Here is a 20,993-nt window from a genome sequence, read left to right as displayed (position 1 = left end):
CTTAAATTAAGATGTGCAGAAATGTATAACATTTCTTTCTGCAGAGGTAGTATTAACTGCTAGTATTGATAGAAATCCTCAAATGCATGGTTTTACTGTAGGTGTACCCAAACATTTTAACGTTAAAGCCTTTTTCCTCTATATGAATGTGCTCTTATATTTTGCATACTAAATTTCTTTCTTTCCTCTACAACAGTGTTTGAGAACAGCAGCAAGATAGTGATTGTTATGGAGTATGCAAGCCAAGGTGACTTATATGATTACATCAGTGAACGCCAGAGACTCGGTGACCAAGAGGCACGACGATTCTTTAGGCAGATTGTATCTGCTGTACAGTATTGTCATGCGGTAGGTATATGCTGGCAAATAAAGTATTTCAGCCCTTGGCTTGCTAGCTACTAGAGTACAATAAACCATGGTAACTGACCTTTTACTGAAGTCAGACCAGTACAAGATGAATTCCAATTGGCAACTTTACTGCTTGTACGATTTTACTATTTCAGCATTCAGTGGTCTAAAAGTGTTTGGTTTTATTTATTTATTTTTTAATTTTATTTTTACCTCCTTGACAGAATGGGATTGTGCACCGGGATCTAAAGCTTGAGAATATACTTTTGGATGAAAATAAAAATGTGAAGGTGAGCAGGTTGTTGCATGGTTTAGTACAGTTTTTTTTCTCCTGTAATGCTTTGTGCAATTTTCCCTTTCCTTTCCTTTTCCCTTTCCTTTCCTAGCTTAAACAATTGGGATAGTGCTGAAATTTCAGCATGCTTCCTAACTTCCAAATTAATAATAGCACAGCCATAATGTGGACATATTATTTTAGTTTCCTTGGATAATTTGTAATTTTTCAAGTCCAGACACCCCTATGTCAGATAATATGGGAACCCTTATTCCTCCTAGGTTAAAGAAAATCTCACACTGAAGAATAATATGGATATCTGCAGTCTGTAAACACTATATAGATGCAGGGCTATGAATGTATGTCATAAAGTGTACCTGGGACATGGTCATGGATGTAGAGACCTCCCAGTAACCAACCCCTAAACGAGATGACCAGACGATTGGTCGCTGTCAACACCCTTTTGATTTCACAGAAAAGGGGAGCTGCCAAGGCAAGTTCTCCTTTTTACCATCCAAGCAGTAACATCTACCAAGTTTGAGAACTGATTACCCAGCTCATTGCTCGAACTCTGATCAAACCTCGGACATTGCAAACTAGGGATGCCCCGAATGGGTTTTTTTGGTGCCAAAACCTATACCGAAAATGAAAAATACACTAGGCCGAAAACCGATACTGAAACAGCACCGATACCGAAAATGACTGTTTTTAAAAAATATTTTTATACAGGAGGTGGTCAGAGACTGGGGACATGGTACAGGAGGTGGTCAGAGACTGGGGACATGGTACAGGAGGTGGTCAGAGACTGGGGACATGGTACAGGAGGTAGATGCAGCCAGCGATGCCCCTCTGCAGTGAAGAGAGCCGTCTGGTTGAATAGAGCGCCGGGAACATCACAGCTTTAATTTCAATAGCTGTGTGTTCCCCGTCGCCTGCCGTCACACACAGCCCCTCCCCCTTGTCCAGGCACTTTGATAGACAGATCACCAATCCAATCTGGACAGGTGATCTGTCTATCAAAGTTCCCCGGACAAGGGGGAGGGGCTGTGTGTGACGGCGCGCGACGGAACACACAGCTATTGAAATTAAAGCTGTGATGTTCCTGGCGCTCTAGTCAACCAGACGTCTCTTCACTGCAGAGGGGCATCGCTGGCTGCATCAGTCCTGCGCTATTCACCCCCATCATGGGCGGCACCAGGGGCGGGGCGGCGTTCCGCCCCCAGGCCCCGCCCCATTTTCGTCTCAATTATCGGTCTTTTTTTCCTTTCGGCAAATTGCCGAAAGGGGCATTTTCGGCCGATATGTTTAGGCGGCCGAAATTTCGGTGCATCCCTATTGCAAACATTATTCCTCCCAATTCTACCTTATTTCTTGTTGGCTGTATATGGTCTTTATCTTTTTTGAAACATCTTTTTTCTGTAAATATTTTATTTGCACGACTTTGACCTTTTTCATATTAAGCCCTTATGTTGAAAAGTGTTAACCTCGTCTCTAAAGCACTTAATGTAAGCCATACACGAACCTGCCTCTTGAAGAGCGCTACTGTTAGAGTTTATTGGTGTGAGTCAGGTACAATCAACGTGTATGGTCTTGGCATGTCCTTTTGTCTAGTATGTGGGAGGAAAAAAATACAAACGTATTTTTTGGTATTGCATAGGTAGAATTTCTTCATGCACATGTCTTTACTCAGTATTTCTTCAATGATCTAAGTTTAAATGTAATGTCTTTGGTAAAGGTTCAAGTTTATTAAGGGATATATTTTCTTACAGAAACTTCCTGCTATGCAATTGCTGCCATTAAGCCTTAAAAACTGAATTATTCAGAGGTTGGGAATTCCCCTGCTTGCATTGCTAGATCACTTTATCTTGACAACTAGTAAAACACTGATAATGCGCACAAAAATAAAGTAATTACTTTGCAAGATTGTATTTTTGCCCCTAGAGACTTTATACTATGCAAAAATACCAACCAATTGCCATATACAGTATCAACAAATTGATACAGTAAGTAAGATTTAGGGATTTTGGTTATAGTAATAAAGTACTGTACTTTGGTAAGCATATTATAAAGGTGCCTATTTTGCAGTAATGTCATTTGTCCTGTACAATCCTCCCCATGTGGGTTTTTTTTTTTTTTTCCCGTTGGTGAACTTTACCCTGCACTAGGAGACTTGTTGAAATGTCTGATGTTGGCAGTATTCCACTATCTATCTGTGCAAATACAGGAGGGAGGGGTGTTTCTTGTTCATTTATTTACAGGATGCTAAATACAGCTCAAGCAACATATTGTTAACCTGTTTAAGTCTTGTGCCACCATACTTTTTCCTCTTCTTTTTTTTTTTTTTTTTTTTTTTTTTTTTTTTTTTTTTTTTTTTTTATATTCTATTTCTTTTTAGATTGCAGATTTTGGACTTTCTAACCTCTATCATTCAGATCGATATCTGCAGACATATTGTGGTAGTCCCCTTTATGCATCTCCTGAAATTGTCAATGGCAGACCTTATATAGGACCTGAGGTGAGATTGTATCTTTTGTTTTCTTAAGCCCTCCCCTTCATAATTTTTATAGTAGTTAAGCTGTATTCTGAAATGGAAGTCTAAACACAATTTTATGCCTTTGAGGCATACCTGCATTTTTATTTTATTTTTTTCTCCCATGCCATGGCTGTACATCTGAGACTGCCCACCTACTAGAAACTGGATTTTTTTTACTTTTATTTTTTTTTGTTCCTGAATGCTGTTCTGCAGCACCCAGTTATTTTATAAAGCCGAGTGAATAATGTACTTGCAGTATACCACATCAACCTCTTGCTGTGTACTGCTGGCACGCATTTTAACAGAAGTAATTCACAACCTGCTATAACTTGTAGCAAGCAGTTCTTTATAAAGGTCCATTCTACTTTATTTTCAATTGTCTCACTAAGCAGTTGCCAGTCTTGGATATGGTAAAAAGGGGTTAGTAATGCTTACTATTCAGTTTTCTTTTGTAAAACCATTCTTGAAATGCTCCTCTGTGACTTATAACAGTGGTTCTCAACCTCAGTCCTCAAGTGCCCCCCAACAGGCCATGTTTTCAGGTTTTCCTTTACTTTGCACAGCTGCTTTATATCAGTATCAATGACATATTAGTAAGTTATTTTATCTAAGAGAAGTTCCCAAAACATGGCACGTTGGCAGTACTTGAGGACTGAGGTTGAGAACCACTGACGTAAAATATGAAATGGTTGTGGCCTGGACAGAGATGGTGTAGGATGCATGTGAGCTGAGCTCCACTCTTGGCATATCCTGTAACGGCTATCCTGAGTGCTCATCGCTGCCTTTAGTTGCATAGGATGGGCTTGTGTCTTTTTTTTGAACCTCACCTACTATGTGTGTGATACACATTTTCACACACATTTTCTTAAAGACCTGTGATTCCTGGACTCTATTGTGTCCCCGCTGAAGAGAAACACTGCAGCCTCCTCATTGCTAGACGGATATCGGCGTCGGGACTCTACAGCCTTAACTATGGCGCATTCTGTGGCAGACACAGCCATGGTCCCAGAGGCCCTCTCCACGTGCCAGTCCACCCTGACGTCCAAAATAGAAGATCAAGGTGGACATATCTCTAATAAGGCAAGACATGACTAAATTGAGGGACTGGGTCAAGGAGACTGAGACCAGAATCAGCCGAGCGGAGGATACCCTTTACCCCCTTCAGCACTCCTCTGGCATTCTCAACTAAATTTGTGGTCGACAAACCCCTACCCCCCGAGGGAGCACTGCCACATACCTTGATAGCGAAGCTATTGAATTATCGAGCTGCCATTCTTCACCTGACCTGAGACGAGGGCAACATCCCTTTCCGGAATGGCCACGTCTCAATATTCCCCCGTTTTTTTTTATTTATTTTTTTTTCCCTTGGCAGAGGTCCATAAACAGATTCAACTTTGTTGAAGTCAAATGGCGCCTCAGGGCACATCAATTGAAGTACGCTATGTTTCTGACTCTGCTCCTTATCATGGGGGACGGCCGAGCCCACTTCTTATTTATTTTATTTTTTTGAAGACCCGGAGCTCGCCTCTGCCCGGCTGGATAAGCGAGATGCGGATAGAAGTCGTCCCACCTGATGGAGACCACCTTCCGATACCTAGTGTAGGCAAGCTTTCTCCCACTCGGTCCCACCACAGATACTTGTCTCACCTAGTCATAGACTTGGAGATGTACCCGCAGCCTATATCCCGCACATTATCCTTCTATTGAATGGATCTCCCTGGATTTTGGTAACTGTGTACCCTTCGTATGCCTATCTAGAGGCCCAATCCCTCCCCTTATCTATGGACGAGTCGCTGGCCCCATGCCATATTCACCACGGTATGTGACTTCACCAGATGGTGAACACCTCTCCGTTTACCACTCTCATGATTACCATTGTTCTTGTGATACAACACTGTCTTTTTACCGTGTGTAAGCATACAGACCTTATCTACTATCCAACGAACTTTGGAAAACTGAGCACGACGTAAGTCCTACCGCTGGGTCCTTCTCCCCCCCCAGAATGACTACCACCCGTTCTGTCCTGGAGACTCTAGGTGTTTGTATGGAAGTTGTGGATCTGGCTGCCCTCCGTTTTTTGCTGAGTCAGTTCCGCACAGGTTATGGGTATTATGTCCCTGCTGAGTTTGGGAGACGGAGGGCTGGGGGTTTTAGAAGTTTTGGTTATGGTTACTTATTTGTAATGTATTGCTCTGTACCAGCTGTATGTATGCATGGTACATTTTGCGCTTGAGATGCACTGGGTTGTATACACCTCTGTATTATGTGCAGGGCCTTGCTCTAGGGAGCGGTCCACCACTTTATCTGAAAGATATTAAAGCACACAGCAGTTTTTTGCTGTCTCAAATCCTACAGGGCTGATATAGCAGTTTTAGTGGAGACATACATCACTGGCCAACACCAACTTAAATGCCTGTGGATAGGGTGGGCCTACCACGCCACCCACACTCCTTACTTACTTCCATGGTGTTTTTCTATTTCTCTATCATTCATTGACAGACACAGCAACTCTTCTTGACCTTAGGATTAAGACTAGGCAGAAAGTGTTAAAAACAGCAACCCTTACACAGTATCGCCCTGGGGGTGATCCTACTGGCTATAACCCCTCACACTGCATCCAGCAGCTCAGATTTTTTTCTGCCTAGTATAGGAGAAGGACCTGGCTCCCGATGGGACCATTGGTCCTGGGAATTTATTTATTTTTATTTTATTTTTTTTATGCATTTTTGATTCCTGCGATCTTCAATCAACAGCCGGGCTGGGTAACAGGCTAGATAATAAAAAAAAGAAGAGTTCCCCTTGGGGTTTTCAGGCAGCAACAAGAAGCAGAGATAAATCCGTGAAAAGTTATATTTATTGATTCAACGGCTTATTTGCCATCATAGATTTAAAAATACAGGCTCTGGTATATAATATTATAGCATATCAGTGGATAAACAGTATATGCAACATTTAATACAAAATAGGTTACAGGAACAATTTACAAGTACAGCACTTTTTCAAAAGTTGCAAAATGGCACCCGGGCTGCCCCAATGCATTTCGACCTTCAGGGAGTCAGGGTCTTCTTCAGGGGGTAAAAAGCAACAAAGCCCTGGCGAAAGGAGTAATTATATTGTATATTCTGCAGGTAATCAAAGAAAAAAAGACTTTCAATATAATAGGTTTTAACCGAAAAATTTATGTAATATCAAAACTTATTTCGATAATATTTACCAGTTCCCCCGAACCAATGCTTTTCAACCAGAGACTTCTAATAAAATCTGAAAAACGGAACAGGGTCATCCTGGATCCGCTGCCCCACTATTTTGACCCACCTCAACCACCCACCAAGATGGACACGGGGGGGGGGGGGGGGGACAAAAAAAGGGGAGAAAAAGGCGGAACACGACTTCACGGGGGCATCAAACGCTAGCTTACAAGAATTGACATTGTCTGTAGTTTCCCCAGGGTGATCAGAGGAACAGGCTAGATAATATAGATCCTTGTAGTCTCCCCTATCCTAGCTACGCACTGGGTCAGCCACGACATGCCCCATCTATTCCAGGGGCGGCCGGTGAGCTATATGCACTGGGGCACACATATGACTGGGCTACTGCTGTCTGTGTTACAGTGGGCCGTACTGCTCGGGTGATGGGTCTGTGGATTGCGTCCAGCAGTTTCTGCAGGAGGGGTAAGTATGGTTCCACCTGTCTCGGCAGGATGGAGCAGCTGGGCGTTCCCTGGGAGGATCGACTAGGGGGTCTCTCACTCTCCCTTTCTTCTGTCCCTCCTGTCCTGCTATGGGCTGCTGTTTGACTGGGCACATGGGGGGTGTGGTGCACGTACCTGGCCGGGGGTCCTCCGGGGGGGGCTCTGGGTCCTGGCAGAGGGCCAGGACCCTCTTTCTGGGCTACGGTGGGTGTCTGTGCTGTGTGAATCGTGGGGAGGCTGCAGCGTGCTCCGTGCCCATTTTTCCTGGGGCCATGGCCATTTTGTGGTAGCCACAAATAGTTTTTTTTTTTTACTTCATAGTTTTTTTTTTTTTTTTTTTTACTTCAGCTGTTTTCTAGTAGTTTGGCCACTTTCTTGGCACTCTCAGATGTTTTTTGCTGAAGCAGCTATTTTCTAGTAGCCTCAGGGGGTTTTGCCTCTAGCACTGGGCGCGTGTTTCCTTCTAGAACAGCGCTCTTCCACACAGACGCCTCCATGGATGGCATAGGGGAGAGTGGACAGCAGTAGCAGCACAGAGCAGTACCTAGGTCAGGGTGGTGAGTCATGCGGGGGCCCCTCAGTCTGTGCAGCTAGGAGGGTGGACTTTTGTGTGACTTTCCTTAAGTCCCCAAGTGGTGACAGGCGAGTGAGTCAGCATGGCGTCAGAAGCTGGCGCTTCTTCCCCAGACATCACTGTGATTGCAACTGGTTACCCTGCACCTGCGGTGGCTATGGACGCTCTGTCGGCAGTCCTGTAGGCCTTTGTTGCCAAGGTAGAAGTGGCGTATGGGCGCAAGGGGGTTAAACTCCCCCTTCCCCCACTGTCTTCTGGGGAAAGCTCTGATTCAGACTCGGGCCCTGCTGTGACTGGCGGCCCCTGTTTTGATGCATTAGAGGAGGTGCACTCTGGGTCTGGGTCAGCGCAGGAAAAGGCGATTTGTAGGAGCACTTATTACAGCAGTGCGGGAAACCCTAAAAATGGAGGATACGGCGAGGGCATCTACAGAGGTGTCAGTCCCCTTCGGATCCCATAAGCAGGCCCGCACGCGTAAGGTGTTTCCTTACCCAACTTATATTGATATGTTTTTTTTTATTTACAAGGAATGGGGAAAACTGCAGAGGCCATTTTCAGTCCTGAAACGTATGGCGGTGCGTTTACCCCTTTTGAGGAGAGTTTTCTGAAAATATGAACATCTCCGATTGTTGACCCCCAACCCCCCCTCCCCCGTTATTCAGGTTAAATAAGGTAATCATGATTCCAAGGACTCCTGCTTTCAAGGACACTTCCAACAGAAGGGCAGAGGCGGTTACCTGGTCCATGTTTACTGTGGTGGGGTTAGCATTGCGGCCAGTGCTGGCTGAATGGGCTAAATTGTTGCACCGTGAATTGGAGAAGCAACAGGCTTCTCCAGTTTGCGTGGAGCTGGCATACCAGTTGGTGCAGGGCCTCAAGTATGTCTGTGATGCAGCTTGAGATACGGCCCCCTCAGCGGCTATGTCGCCTGATTTGGCTGAAATGCTGTGGAAGCTCAGAAGCGGATTTTTTGTCCGCCTAGGTTGACGGTTAAGCGTTCCCAGTCCGACAAGGTGCCTGCTGAGGGACAAAAGCTTCTCCCTGTTACCGCGTGAAGGTACCCCCACTTGACTTTCAGGTGGGGGGGTCGCCGTTGGGCGTTTGCAGCCCGGTGGACCTCCCTACTTTCCGACCAGTGGGTCTGCAAACTGGTTTCCTCAAGTTTTTTCTTGTCTGCCAAACAGATATTTATTTTTTTTTTTAATTTTTTATTTTATTTTTTTTCCCCTCCAACCTTCATCTTCCGGCCGTCGAGAGGCCCTATTTGGGGCAGTACAGGACAAGCTGTGCGGGGTGATAGTACCTGTATCGACACCGGAAAGTGTTTTTTTTTTTTTTTTTTTTTTTTTTTTTTTTTTTTTCAGGGGGTTATACTACAATCTGTTTGTAGTCCCAAAGAAGGAAAGGGTCTGTCTGGTCCTGGACCTCAAGGCCCTCAACAGCTTTGTTGAAAGTACAAAGGTTTAGGATGGAATCAGTTCGCTCAGTGGTCGCTGCACTCCAGCAGGGGGATTTTCTGACATCCCTGGACATCAAGTACGCATACTTGCATGTCCCCATATGCATCAGGTTTCTGCAATTTGCGGGCGGAGACGAGCACTACTCATTTGTAGCTCTCCCTTTTTGGCCTGGCGTCAGCGCCGAAGGTCTTTACCAAGGTGCTAGCCCCAATTTTGGCTTTGAGGCAGCGAGGAATCGCAATCGTGGGTTACCGGGATAACCTCCTTCTGAGGGCAGCTTCTGCCTCAGAATTAAGGGAGGATGTAGAAATCGCCATGCAAACTCTTTGGGAGTTTGGTTGGGTACTGAACCTACAGAAGTCAGTGTTTGGGCCAGCTCAACACCTGGAGTACCTGGGCTTGCTCCTGGACTCCTCAGAGGTGAGTCTTTCTCCCTTCGGACAAGTTGCAGACTCTTCAGGCTGCGGTAAAGTTGTTGGTGTCCCACAGGTGGCCATCACTGTGTTTTTGCATGCGAGTCCTGGGTCTCATAGTAGCCACTTTTGGGGTGGTACCATATGCTCAATTCCACACTCTTGCAAAAGGAAAGGCTGTCCAAATGGGACAAATCTCCGTTGTCCCTGGATTGTCAAATTCGGGTGAGCCAGCTAGTCAAGTATTCCCTGCCCTTCGTCCAGGAAGTCGTTTCTTCCTCTTCATTGGATGGTGATCACAATGGACTCCAGCCTGATTGGTTGAGGGGGAGTTTGGAGCGTACAGTCAGCCCAGGATCGCTGGACCTAGGAAGAATCCTGCCTGCCGATCAATGTACTGGAGCTTCGGGTAATCAGGCAGTGGCTCTCCACATGGTCACAGCGGCTACAGGGCCGCCCGGTCAGAATCCAGTCGGACAACGCCATTGCGGTGGAGTATGTCAACCATCAAGGAGGAACAAGGAGCTCGGCTGCAGCACTAGAGGTCGCTCACATCCTGCGGTGGGCAGAGCAGTGCGTGTCGGCTCTGTCGGCCGTGTACATTGCGGGAGTAGAAAACTGGCAAGCGCACTCCCCAAGTCGTCAGATGCTGGACCAAGGGGAATGGTCGCTACATCCAGATGTATTTCGGCTCCTTTGCCTAAGGTGGGGCACACCAGATGTGGATCTCCTGGCTTCTAGACTCGGTAGGTACAGAGGTTTGTGGACAGGTCATGGGGGCATAATCAGCTGATTTATGCCTCTTTCCCCCCAACACTCAAGTCATCTTCTCAGAAGATTTATCATCGTACGTGGAGGGCCTACATCTCCGTGTGTGAGGAGATGGGGTGGCGTCCGCGTACATATTCACTTTCCAGGATCCTGCTGTTTTTGCCGCGAGGAGTGAATCATAAACTTGCATTAAGCACAATTTTTAAGGGGCAGATATTGTCTTTGGCTGGATTTTTTATTTTTTCAGCGGCTCTTGGCAGCTCATTCATTATGTTCAGGGGGTCGACATATGGCCCCTCCTATTCAGCCACCGCTACCTCCCGTGGGATTTGAATCTAGTGCTCTTGGTGCTTCAGAAACTGCTGTTTGAAGACCTTAGGGAGATTCCCTTATTGACGCTCTCTCAGAAGGTGGTTGTTCTAGTGGTCATTACATCTGCCAGGAGCGTTTCTGATTTGGCAGCCTTGTCTTGCAAGTCTCCCTACTTGATCCTCCACAAGGATAAGGCAGTGCTGTGTCCACAGCCCTCGTTTCTTCCAAAGGTTGTTTTGGCCTTTCATGTCAATGAGGACGTTGTGCTTCCTTCATGTCCTCAGTCGTCATACCCTAAAGAGGTGGCTTTGCATTCCCTGGACCTGGTCCGGGCTCTGTGGGTGCATCTGTCTGCTACTGCTCCTTTTTGGAGGTAGGACTCTCTGTTTGTATCGGTGGCTGGTCCAAAGAAGGAACTGGAGGTCTCATCGGCCACCATCTCTCGGTGAATCAGACAGACTGTAGTTCAGGCTTATGCCATAAGGGGCCTCCCTTTCCTGTCAGTTCATTCTACCAGGGCAATTGGTGCCTCTTGGGCTTTAGACGCTTGATGTCGAGTTTCTCATGTGTGTAAGGTGGCGACCTGGTCGTCCGTTAACACTTATACTAAATTTTACAAGGTTGATGTGAGTGCATCTTTGGATGCTTGCTTTGGCCGCAAGGATTTGCAGGTGGCTGTTTAAGGTTGCGACTCCTCCGTTGAGGAACTCTGGCTGTTTTGGGTGGAGTTATGGTTTGCAGTTCCCACCCCTCGTTTCTTTGACACCACTCCCACCCCTCCTTTTTCTGTTTGTACTGCTGTTGACGAACAGCTGCTGGGTGCAGTGTGAGGGGTTATAGCCAGTAGGACCGCCCCCAGGGTGGTACTGTGCAAGTTTGGCTGGTTTTTAACTTTTATGCCTAGTCCTCTCCTAAAGGGGTGATTTAACCTTTAAGGTCAAGAGCTGCTGTGTCCGTCAGTTAACTTCAGAGAAAATGATTTTTTATGGCGAGTACAAAAATCTATTTCTTTTTTTTTTTTTTTTTTTTTTTTCACTGTACTTTATATAGTAAACAATACCTTGTTCTGGCCTACTAGTTTCCTCCACCTTAAGATTCTGCAGTAGTTAAGGGTTCCTATACATGGCCCAGCACCCCACAATCTCTGCCATTTGGCTCCCTACCACTAGTGGTAGATAGTGGCTACCTACCACTAACTAAGCCATACATTCGCGTGGCACTTTAAACACCGACGTCCACGCCTTTTCATGTTTCTTGGGGACTCTCTCCACCATGTCCCGAATAGATTTCATTATGATCTTAGATGCCCTGCTCCCGCTGCTTGAGGACTCATGCCAGATCCCTGTCTGATCACACCCATGTTGGGCATCTATATGCTTGACTCAAGTTGTACCTCGCTCTTGGCACCTCCACCCTTTCTGGCTGACCGCTGTAACTCACCAGGATGACATACAGGAGTGGCAGTTTTACTTGAATACCAATCAAGACAAGGCATCCGTAGGCCTAGTATGGAAAGGCTTTAAACTGCATGTCTGCTCCACCCTCTCCAGACGTATAAACGGGCTGAAAATGTCCTCCAAACTGTCTCAAAAAGCACTGACTGGTATCGGTAACAGATGCATTCGTGTCGGATCCCACGCCTGCCAACGTCTTAGCACTTAAGTTCCAAACACACATCGTCGAACAATTACATTTTGAAAAAGCTAGGCAAAAACGTTTCTTCTCGCGACAGCGGGTATTTGAACAGGGAGAGCGGGCGGGGAAGCTTTTGGCCTACTTGGCCCATCAGGTTTCTAGACGACTGGTGGGTGCACAGGGAACACATATTTTAATTTTTTTTATTTTTTTTTTTTTTTGTGTGTGTGTGTGTGTGTGTGTGTGTGTGTGTGTGTGTATATCTATCTGATCCCGGTTGCCGCAGAGTTCCGCTCCTACTGTGCCAATCTATACTCCCAAGTAAACGTCAGGAGACCCAGGCCTTCCTGCAGAATATACTCCTCCCACAGTTGTCTGAAACTCTGGTGTCTGATCTCGGCCACCCTCTCAGTGAATGAAATTGCTGTGGCAATAGCATCCCTTGCCCCTGTTAAAGCCCCATGCCAGGACGGCCTGCCATTAGACTTTTTTTATGCAACCTATTCGGAGGTACTGATCCCGGAACTTATGAAGTTATACAACCATCTATTTGAATCTGAAACCCTACCTGAATCCCTTTGCCAAGCGATGATCACTGTTCTCTCCAAACCAGGCATAAATCCTCAATACCCTGATTCCTGCTGTCCAATCATTACAGGTGGACATTAAAATATTGACAAAAGTACTAGCCACTCGCCTTAACCAAATTATTTTATCTCTTATCCATCCTGATCAAACAGGATTCGTGCCTGGGGAAAAACGCAGCCATGAATCTCCAAGCTTGCCATGAGGCGGTTGGTACCAGGGCAGTGATGGCGTTGGATGCTGCTAAGGCGTTTCATTCTGTGGAGTGGGGCTACTTATGAGAGTGCCTGAGAGGCTCCGGGTTTGGCCCTAATTTTGTTAAATGGGTGCAACTTTTATGCTTCTCTCCGGAGGCATGAGTGGCAGTGACTGGTTGGACTTCGGGCCCCTTACCCCTCGGGCGTGGTACCCGGCAGGGGTGCCCACTATCCCCTGTTGTACACCCTTGCTGTGGAACCACTGGCCATTTCACTTAGAATGAGTTCAAACATCCATGGTCTTTGGTTGGTAGGTGTAATGACTAAGCACACTTGGAGTGTATGAAATGCATCTACCAGCTTTCTGTCAACAGTTTGGGATGTTCTGAATAAAATAATTTTGATCGAGTACAGAGTGTGGCCATTTCTTCTTTTGACTATTTCCGGAGGCAAACCGAGGCGGACACCTGTCCAGATCGTCAGGCTTTTAAAACCTCACCTGGAGCAGTGAGCCTTCTTGTTTTGAACTTTGGTTGAGCCCTCTTGTGGATACGGTAAGCCTATACGCAGATGAAATGCTCCTGTACCTAGCAGACACTGGCCCGTCTCTACAGACTGCCCTCCAAACCATCTAGGAATTTGGAAATCACTCAGGACTAAGCATAAATTGGTCCAAATCACAAATCCCACCCCTAGACACTTCCCCCACCAACAAGATGCTCTGCTTCCCTCTCACCGAGCAGGGTGTCCTCTATTCAATACTTAGGAGTACAGATTACTAGAGAGCAACAAGAATATATTATCATTAACATAGAACCTCTATTCACCTTTCTGAAAGCCTGTATGAAATCCTGGACACTACTCCCATTGGGGGTAATGGGGAGGGTCAACTTCTGTTCTTCTTCAGTTTTAATCCCTTTAAAAATCTTCAAAACGCTCAATAGTATTCTCAACACTTTCATCTGGGAACCTAGCAGGCATAAATTTAACATGGTGCACTCTTAAAAAACCAACCTCTTTAGGAGGAGCAGCCCTCCCAGACTTCCATTCATATTATAATCTAGCGGCCCAACTCATTTCATTTCTACCATGTCCACAAAACAGATGGTCCTATATATCAAACCCTAATATGCAAGAAGCCTGGCCATAGCACACAATCTGCCCTACAAGTACTATTATTTAGAGGCAATAACCGATGCTGACACATTCACACACCTCTGTGGCTTAATCCCAGACGTTGACATTTGGGCCTCTAAGGGGATACAATTCTTATTCCGAGTACTTGCCCCTCTTGGAGTACGAAATTTCCAATCCCTGAAGGATGAGTTTGGGCTGCCCCCCCCCCCCCCAAAATGCTATTCCGATATTTACAGCTAAGACACGCCCTTCAAAACCAGTTTGCAGACTGTTTCCCAAACCTGCAAACTCCTATCCCTGGTAGATGTGATCATAGGTGCAGACCCCTCCAAACTGATATCCACCTTTCTATAATATCATACGAACTCGTTCAGTAACACGGATTATCGGTACAGCTAGAACCTGATGGGAGGGGGATATAGCCCCCATAGAAGAATAAGACTGGGATGAGATATTGGAAAACACCAAGAAGGCTTCTAGGCTTTCCGAGCACTTGACACACAACTATACATTATACACAAATATCTTCTGGTGAGAATTAGAAAATACCACCCTTACTATAACCCACTGTGTCCTAGATGTTCTGGCCACCCATGTACATTTTTCCACCTAATATGGTCATGCCCAGTTATCCAAAACTACTGGGCACAAACTATTAAGCTTCTGCATGGCCACATGGGCTCATCCCTACAACTGGACCTAAAGCCATGTTTGAGCCTTCTTCCAGACATCTCTATATAGGTAAGTTTCTGGCCACCTTCCTATACAAAACCTTCTTTAGCGCACGTAAGCTAGTGACACTGGATGCAGACTACCACCCCTACCCCCCCCAGGCCTGGATTGGGGAAATCATTTTGAATCTACTATCTAAGAAAGTTATCTACCGACACCGGGTCTGTCCCACCAAATATAGGTCTGGGATAGGTGGCTCGACATCTCTGACACGTACTGAATAGGCATGTACCCCTGGATCAACGTAGAGGTACGGGAAATACCCCTAGTATCCTGTAAGAATTACAATGTAACGTAATCTGATAAATGTTTGAGATTCCCCAGTACAGGGTGATGTATTCTAATCTGAGAAGTGTGTTTTGGGCAATGACTTGAAGCTGCATTACAATGTGCAATAGACACCTAGGGTAATCCAATGTTTGTTTAATGTGTATCCTTTACACCTAATATGCTTTACTTACAAATAAACGTAATTTTGTTTGAAAAAAAATATAAATAATAAAAATATAATTTACATTTACCCATGGGATGTTTATGTAATCTTCAGGCCTAAATAGATTTTAAAGCATCTGTGTCAAAACTGCTCTGGCAGCAAAAGGGTTAATCCTGCACAGAACAGATAATGTGCTGCTCTCCCATAGTGGACAAGCTGTGAAGCCTATTGATGAGGAGTAGATCTCCTTGGGGGGGGGGGGGGCGCCCCTCTATGTATCAGTATAAAGTGTCCACAGACTGTTGGGAGCCCACAGTCCTTGTAGAATCAGTGTGATCGGATCGCTTGGTCTTTTGGGACACAGCCCTTGCCTCACTGGACTAATACAGATGCAATCAGTACTGCAAGTGTGTATCTCTACAGAGGCAGTGTGAGGATTAACTGCACAGCCCAGCCCCCACCATCCTAATAGAACATCCCCCTTTTAGGCTTGGTTCAAAATATTGTGAATTGGATGCAGATTTTCCTCCGCATCCAATTCGCATGTCAGGAGAATGTGACCAGCTCTCTATTGAGCCGGTTCACACATCTCTAGTCACTCCAGTGCAAATTTCACAGGAGTCCTGTGTGTCTCCTGGTCTGAATTCAGCCAAAAATTTGCACTGAAATCAGACCTGAAACGGTGACTGGGCACGTACCAGACTTCTTCTTCTACTCTGTGCTTAAGTGTGAACCTAGCCTCAGGCTGTAGATAACAGCCATTGATGGTCTAACCAACCAATTGGACAACCTCCTATCGACAAATACCAGGCTCCATCCAGAGGAAGTAGGTGGAGCCGTTCATTAACTAAAACAGAATTGATTTTTGCCAGTGTCTACTTTTTGGTTAGTTTTCATCACTGCAAAAATGCCGCTGACAAATTATGACTAACTATTTTGTTGACCAAATTTAACTGTTTGCTTTCCGACCATATATAATTTGATATTTAAAGTCATGCAAACCTGATTTTTAACGTGTGGGGATAAATTTAAAAAAACAAATCAATCATATGTGCTTATTTCTAATTTATTGTTGTGTACAGGTGTGTAAATGTAATTTTATGCTGTGTTATAGGTGGATAGCTGGTCGTTGGGAGTTCTTCTCTACATTTTGGTTCATGGCTGTATGCCCTTTGATGGGCAGGATTACAAGAAACTGGTAGCTCAGATCACCTGTGGAGCTTACAAGGAGCCAAGCGGCCCATCTGGTGAGTAACCTGTTAGGAGTGATTCAGTGTTGTAAAACTAACCTGACAGCGTGTGTCAGATACTAAGGCAAACAACTGGCAGACATGTGTATCTATATCTAAGTTGGTCTTCTATCACTGCTGACTTCAAATGTACTCTTTTCTCTGCAGATGCATGTGGCTTGATTCGTTGGCTCTTGATGGTGAACCCAGAGCGCAGAGCCACGCTATCAGATGTTGCCTCTCATTGGTGGGTGAACTGGGGGTACCAACAACCGTTAAGTGAACCAGAGCAAACAAAAGAATCTGATTCACCCTTTTCTATTGTTGGTGGATGGTTTAGAAGATCTTCTCGTCCGTTGTGGGATAATGGCTCTAAAATGCGCTCTTTCTTACGCCAGCATCTCCCAGGGACAGCACTAACTCGTCAGCGCTCACTCAAACGCTCTAAGAGGGAAAATATGAGCCAAATATCGACACAGACTCCCCAGGACAAAATCTCATCTGTGCCTCCAGCTCCCAAGAAAGGTATCTTAAAGAAGCCTCCACAACGTGAATCTGGTTACTATTCTTCTCCAGAGCATACTGAGGGAGAAGTGTTGAATGAAGAAAATTATGCATCCTGTTCTATTGCCACTGAGGCAATTATTCCTCCAGTAGTCGGTACAGGCACAGAAGAACCACAAGAACCAGTCATCAGAAAAGGTATTCTCAAGCGAAATGGCAAGTTCTCTTCGGCTGGAGCAGCTCCGGAGTTGTCTTTTGATGCTGCTGACTGGTCTTTAAAAAATGAAAATTTACCTATATGCATGCTTACTCATGAGAAAGTACCATCTTCTATCAGCCAAGAGAGTATCCTTTCCACAGAGTCATTTGAGTTGTTGGACTTTCCAACCAGATACAGAGAGCGTCCAAGACGAAAAATGCAATCCATGAGAGCTAGTCTCTCTGCTGAAGATCTTTTAAACCTGAATTCAGAGGATGACTTTGGATCTGATGGACCCAGACTTTGGAATATGGCTAGCTATCAGGCACGCATAGCAGAAAGCTGCCTATCCTTGGGTGTGTCAGAAGAAGAGGCAATGCAGGTTTACAGGACTGCGGTGCTTATTGGTCGAGAATAAAGCTGACATTTTTTTATTTTATATTTTTTCATTCAAAACCGTGAATCTCTTGAATGAGGTGTCATGAGAAACAAACTAGATGCCTTACTAAAACATTACTGTCACTGGTGAGTTACAGGTTGTACAAGTATGTGACCTTGATGTTGCCTCCTTTAAAAGCACAAAAGGAGCTCATTATGGCGTCCTGAAATTTAAAGTCTACTGACTAAAAAGTTAGATGAAATTGTACTGAACAGAAAAAGTACTTGTGATGAACTGGTGTTTTTTCTTTTGCTATGGATTTTTTTCCTTCCCAAAGAAATGGCTAACTGGGTTTTAAGAGATTTCAGGTTCATATAGGTGCCAACTGCTGCCTTTTTTAAACTTGTGTCTCAACAAGGTGAGATTGTACTTTTTTTTTTTTTTTTTTTTCTTTTTTTTTTTTTTTTTGTCATGTACTCCCACTTTGCTAATAATGAATGATCATAAGGGCAACATTGAAATCCACCATTTTACATCCTGCTAGAAGAAAACAAAAAGCGTTTTTTTTTCTTTTTTTGCAGCGATTTAATTATATCTAACATAAGTGGCACTAAACCTAAAGAAATGTGAAAATGTGGTTAGACTCAGTGATGGCTCCTTTCAGCACTGGCTAATTTTATTTGCACAGATCCTGGCTGGTACTCAAATGCAGGTGTGTGTGTGTGTTGGGGGGGGGGGATGTTTGTAGCTACAGCTAAACTTGCACTCAGTTGTGTTTTTTTTTTTTTTTTTTTTTTTTTTAATACTAAATTTGTATATAGCTTGGTGCATACAAGTAGCAATAATTGTGTTCCCCAAATATTGTTGTTTTTCGATTACGTATTTATTTGCATTTTTGTCAAAGTATTGTTCAAGCAATGATGTGCATTTATCTTTTAATCAGATTTCCTTATTTTATGCATATTCTAAAATCTGCTCAAATAGCAAAAATAATTCATACCCAGATTATTGTGATTGTGCTATGTATTCCCTGACATTTTGCTCTGGTTTGGAATAATCTGAAATCCTGACTTTCTCATCAATAGACAGATCTAAATTGCAATCCTCCTTCCAAGGGCTTATTCATACAAACGTTTAAAGTGCTGAGTTTAGATGAGTACAGAGTGTGGTTTTGTATGCATCTAAATGCATCACTGCAGGAATAAATGGCGCCATACACACTGCTGCATTTTCAAGCGAAAAATGTGGCAGACAAAAATGTAGGATGCCGTACAAGTCATTCTGAGAATTGTATGCATCTAAGCACCTGTAAACGATGGTATTTTAGGCTTGGATTTTATGCTAGCTCTTCTACTTGGAATCTGTGTTCCGTACCAAAAATACACTTTTATGCTTATGTGAATGAAGCCTAAAGCATAACTCTTAAGTGTCACTTTACACTTGGTCACCCGACAAGTTGTGCTCCATTTAGTGCAATGGAACCGTTCTAATTGGAGTGACTCAAGTTGCTCTTACTTAGAAAAAAGTTCATGCACTACTTGGGGTGACTTTGGCGCTGTTTACTTTGACTTCTATTAAAGACCTTGTTTGCAATCTGTGCTTAAATCTCGCTGTGCGGGACGGCTTCAGAGTCGGTGACTTTGAAGCCGCCCCAGTGTGAACCGAGCCTAAGTCTAAAGCAAAAATTATATATATATTTATGTTTAACGGATGTAAACAATAAGTTTTATTAGGGTGGGGAAGGATTACAGCTTATTACCCGGTTTGAATTTCTGCCTTTGCTGTCTTGTCCCAGTGTCTACCTCACCCCTCATTTTAGGCTTGAGCAATCACAGGAACAGAAAGCGAAAATAATTCTGTTTATTGATAAATAAAAATCTTGGTAGAATTTGTCAGACTTCACCACTCTTCTATCCCAAATGGACTTTGTGACTGCAGTTGACCTTTAAACAGATTTTCTCTGCAAAAATACTCACCTTTGTGCTTGAGGGGACCTTCTCCACCCAAAATTGCTGGAGCTTTTTTTTACCAAATTTAAAAAATAAATTGTATACACTGCACACTATTTCTCCAGATGGCTGTTGTGCAGAGAACACCTCAGACCCCAGAACACCACCGCTAGTGGCTGTCTGGTACAAGTCTTAGGCTAGATTAACACTTGCTTATTTTCTGAAAGTCAGTGGATCACTTTTTAGAAAGCATCTAAGCTGCTGTTGGGGCAATCCTACTACCTACTGAATGCCTGTGGTTTGACACCACATCTAAGAGCACCAATGCTGATACGGGCAGTCCCCAACAACTGGACCTATATTCCGGCTGTGCTTTGTGTGACCTCAAGTTTAATCATTTCCAAGCTAAATCACACTGTTCGGCTTTCTCTGAGCTACCCTCTTCTGTGCTCTCCAATCTAGCCTTGGTTCTTTCCAGAATGGCTGCAGCTAGCATTTGTGGTTCGCTATCACCGGTTCTAGAGGATTCTTGTCTTAATCGTCCAAGGTGTTATAACAGGATCTGGCATCTTGGCAAGGCTATAGGGGATTCTGATTCACACTCTGGAGCAGTCAAAACCTGGAGCAGCTGTACATGGCAACCAGTTGACCTCTATAGTCTTATATTTTTTTTTTTTTTTTTTTTTTTTTTAGTTGAGCTTTTAAAATTGAAATTGATTGCAGTGCACATCCAATTTGCGTCATCTGGCTGAATCCGGATTTGATCAATTCCTTTTGAGTCCAGTTCAGAGCATGTGGCCACACCATCATGCGATCTGAGCACAGTGCGATTTCGGCCCATTCATTTTGAAGGGGCTGAAATCCTGTCAGACCGCACCAAAAGTATGCACTACTTTACAAAATGCACAACCAGATCATATGGTACTACTGTACCACATTTGATCTTGTGTAGGCAAACACACTGCATTTTTGACCTGCGTTTGAGGTGTCAAGTTAACATTGACCCCTGCTGCAGATTGCAAGTGCAGATCATTTTAAATGCTGATTTCCTGCACCACATCCTGGTGTGAACTGACCCTAAAAAATGCCACACAAAATGTCTGACTTTTTTTCTCTTCTCTGCCTCTAAATGCTCCTTTTTAATGTTAGCCTATGTGTCCATGCATATATAGGCATCTTAGAGGCAGAAAACACTGCCACTGCCAGCGCAGCAAAATTCTTGATGTGCCCTCATTAACAATAGGTGCATTTAGCGCCTAATGTAGTAATTTAATTTTGTCAGAATAATTTATTAACACCCAACTGCTTGACACTCCTAAATGCATTTACAAAAACATGACTTCAAGCGCATTTTTTGATGCTGTTATTCTCCTGCCATTAGAAAGGTGTTTATGTGAACTCTGCAAACACGCAGTGTGCATGAGTCCTTGGACTTAATTAATTTGAGGCCCAGGATCCTTCCAAAATGCACTGCCACAGGTAAATCGGTTAAGGTCCAATTAACAAATTTGGTCTATTTAAATCCATTACAAAATCCCTTTTATGCTTGTAGCACTTGAAGACTGGGCTTGTGCAGCAATGGTTTATATACTGTATATATACAAGTGTGTGGAACAAGCAGAAAAGATATATCCGCTT

At 44.3% G+C, this 20,993-nt stretch overlaps 1 protein-coding gene across 2 annotated transcripts in view; it reads left to right on the top strand.

The window, feature by feature from the left end:
- NUAK2 (NUAK family kinase 2) overlaps window positions 1–19,294 on the top strand; it is a 49,499-nt gene extending 30,205 nt beyond the window's left edge. The window contains exons 3-7 of one of the 2 annotated variants that reach the window (XM_077481295.1): window positions 197–348; window positions 573–638; window positions 3,018–3,137; window positions 16,210–16,342; window positions 16,493–19,294. In XM_077481295.1, coding sequence (XP_077337421.1) covers window positions 197–348; window positions 573–638; window positions 3,018–3,137; window positions 16,210–16,342; window positions 16,493–17,445 — 1,424 coding nt within the window. In that variant the 3' untranslated portion in view covers window positions 17,446–19,294. The remainder of the gene's footprint in view (window positions 1–196; window positions 349–572; window positions 639–3,017; window positions 3,138–16,209; window positions 16,343–16,492) is intronic. The other variant, XM_077481296.1, reaches the window with a different exon arrangement.
- The last annotated feature ends 1,699 nt before the right edge of the window (window positions 19,295–20,993 follow it).

This window comes from Lithobates pipiens, unplaced genomic scaffold (assembly GCF_037356315.1).
Source record: "Lithobates pipiens isolate NorthernLeopardFrog02 unplaced genomic scaffold, aLitPip1_a1.2 Scaffold_16, whole genome shotgun sequence".
Taxonomy (NCBI): Eukaryota; Metazoa; Chordata; class Amphibia; order Anura; family Ranidae; genus Lithobates; species Lithobates pipiens.
This window is presented reverse-complemented; position numbering and strand designations above follow the sequence as displayed.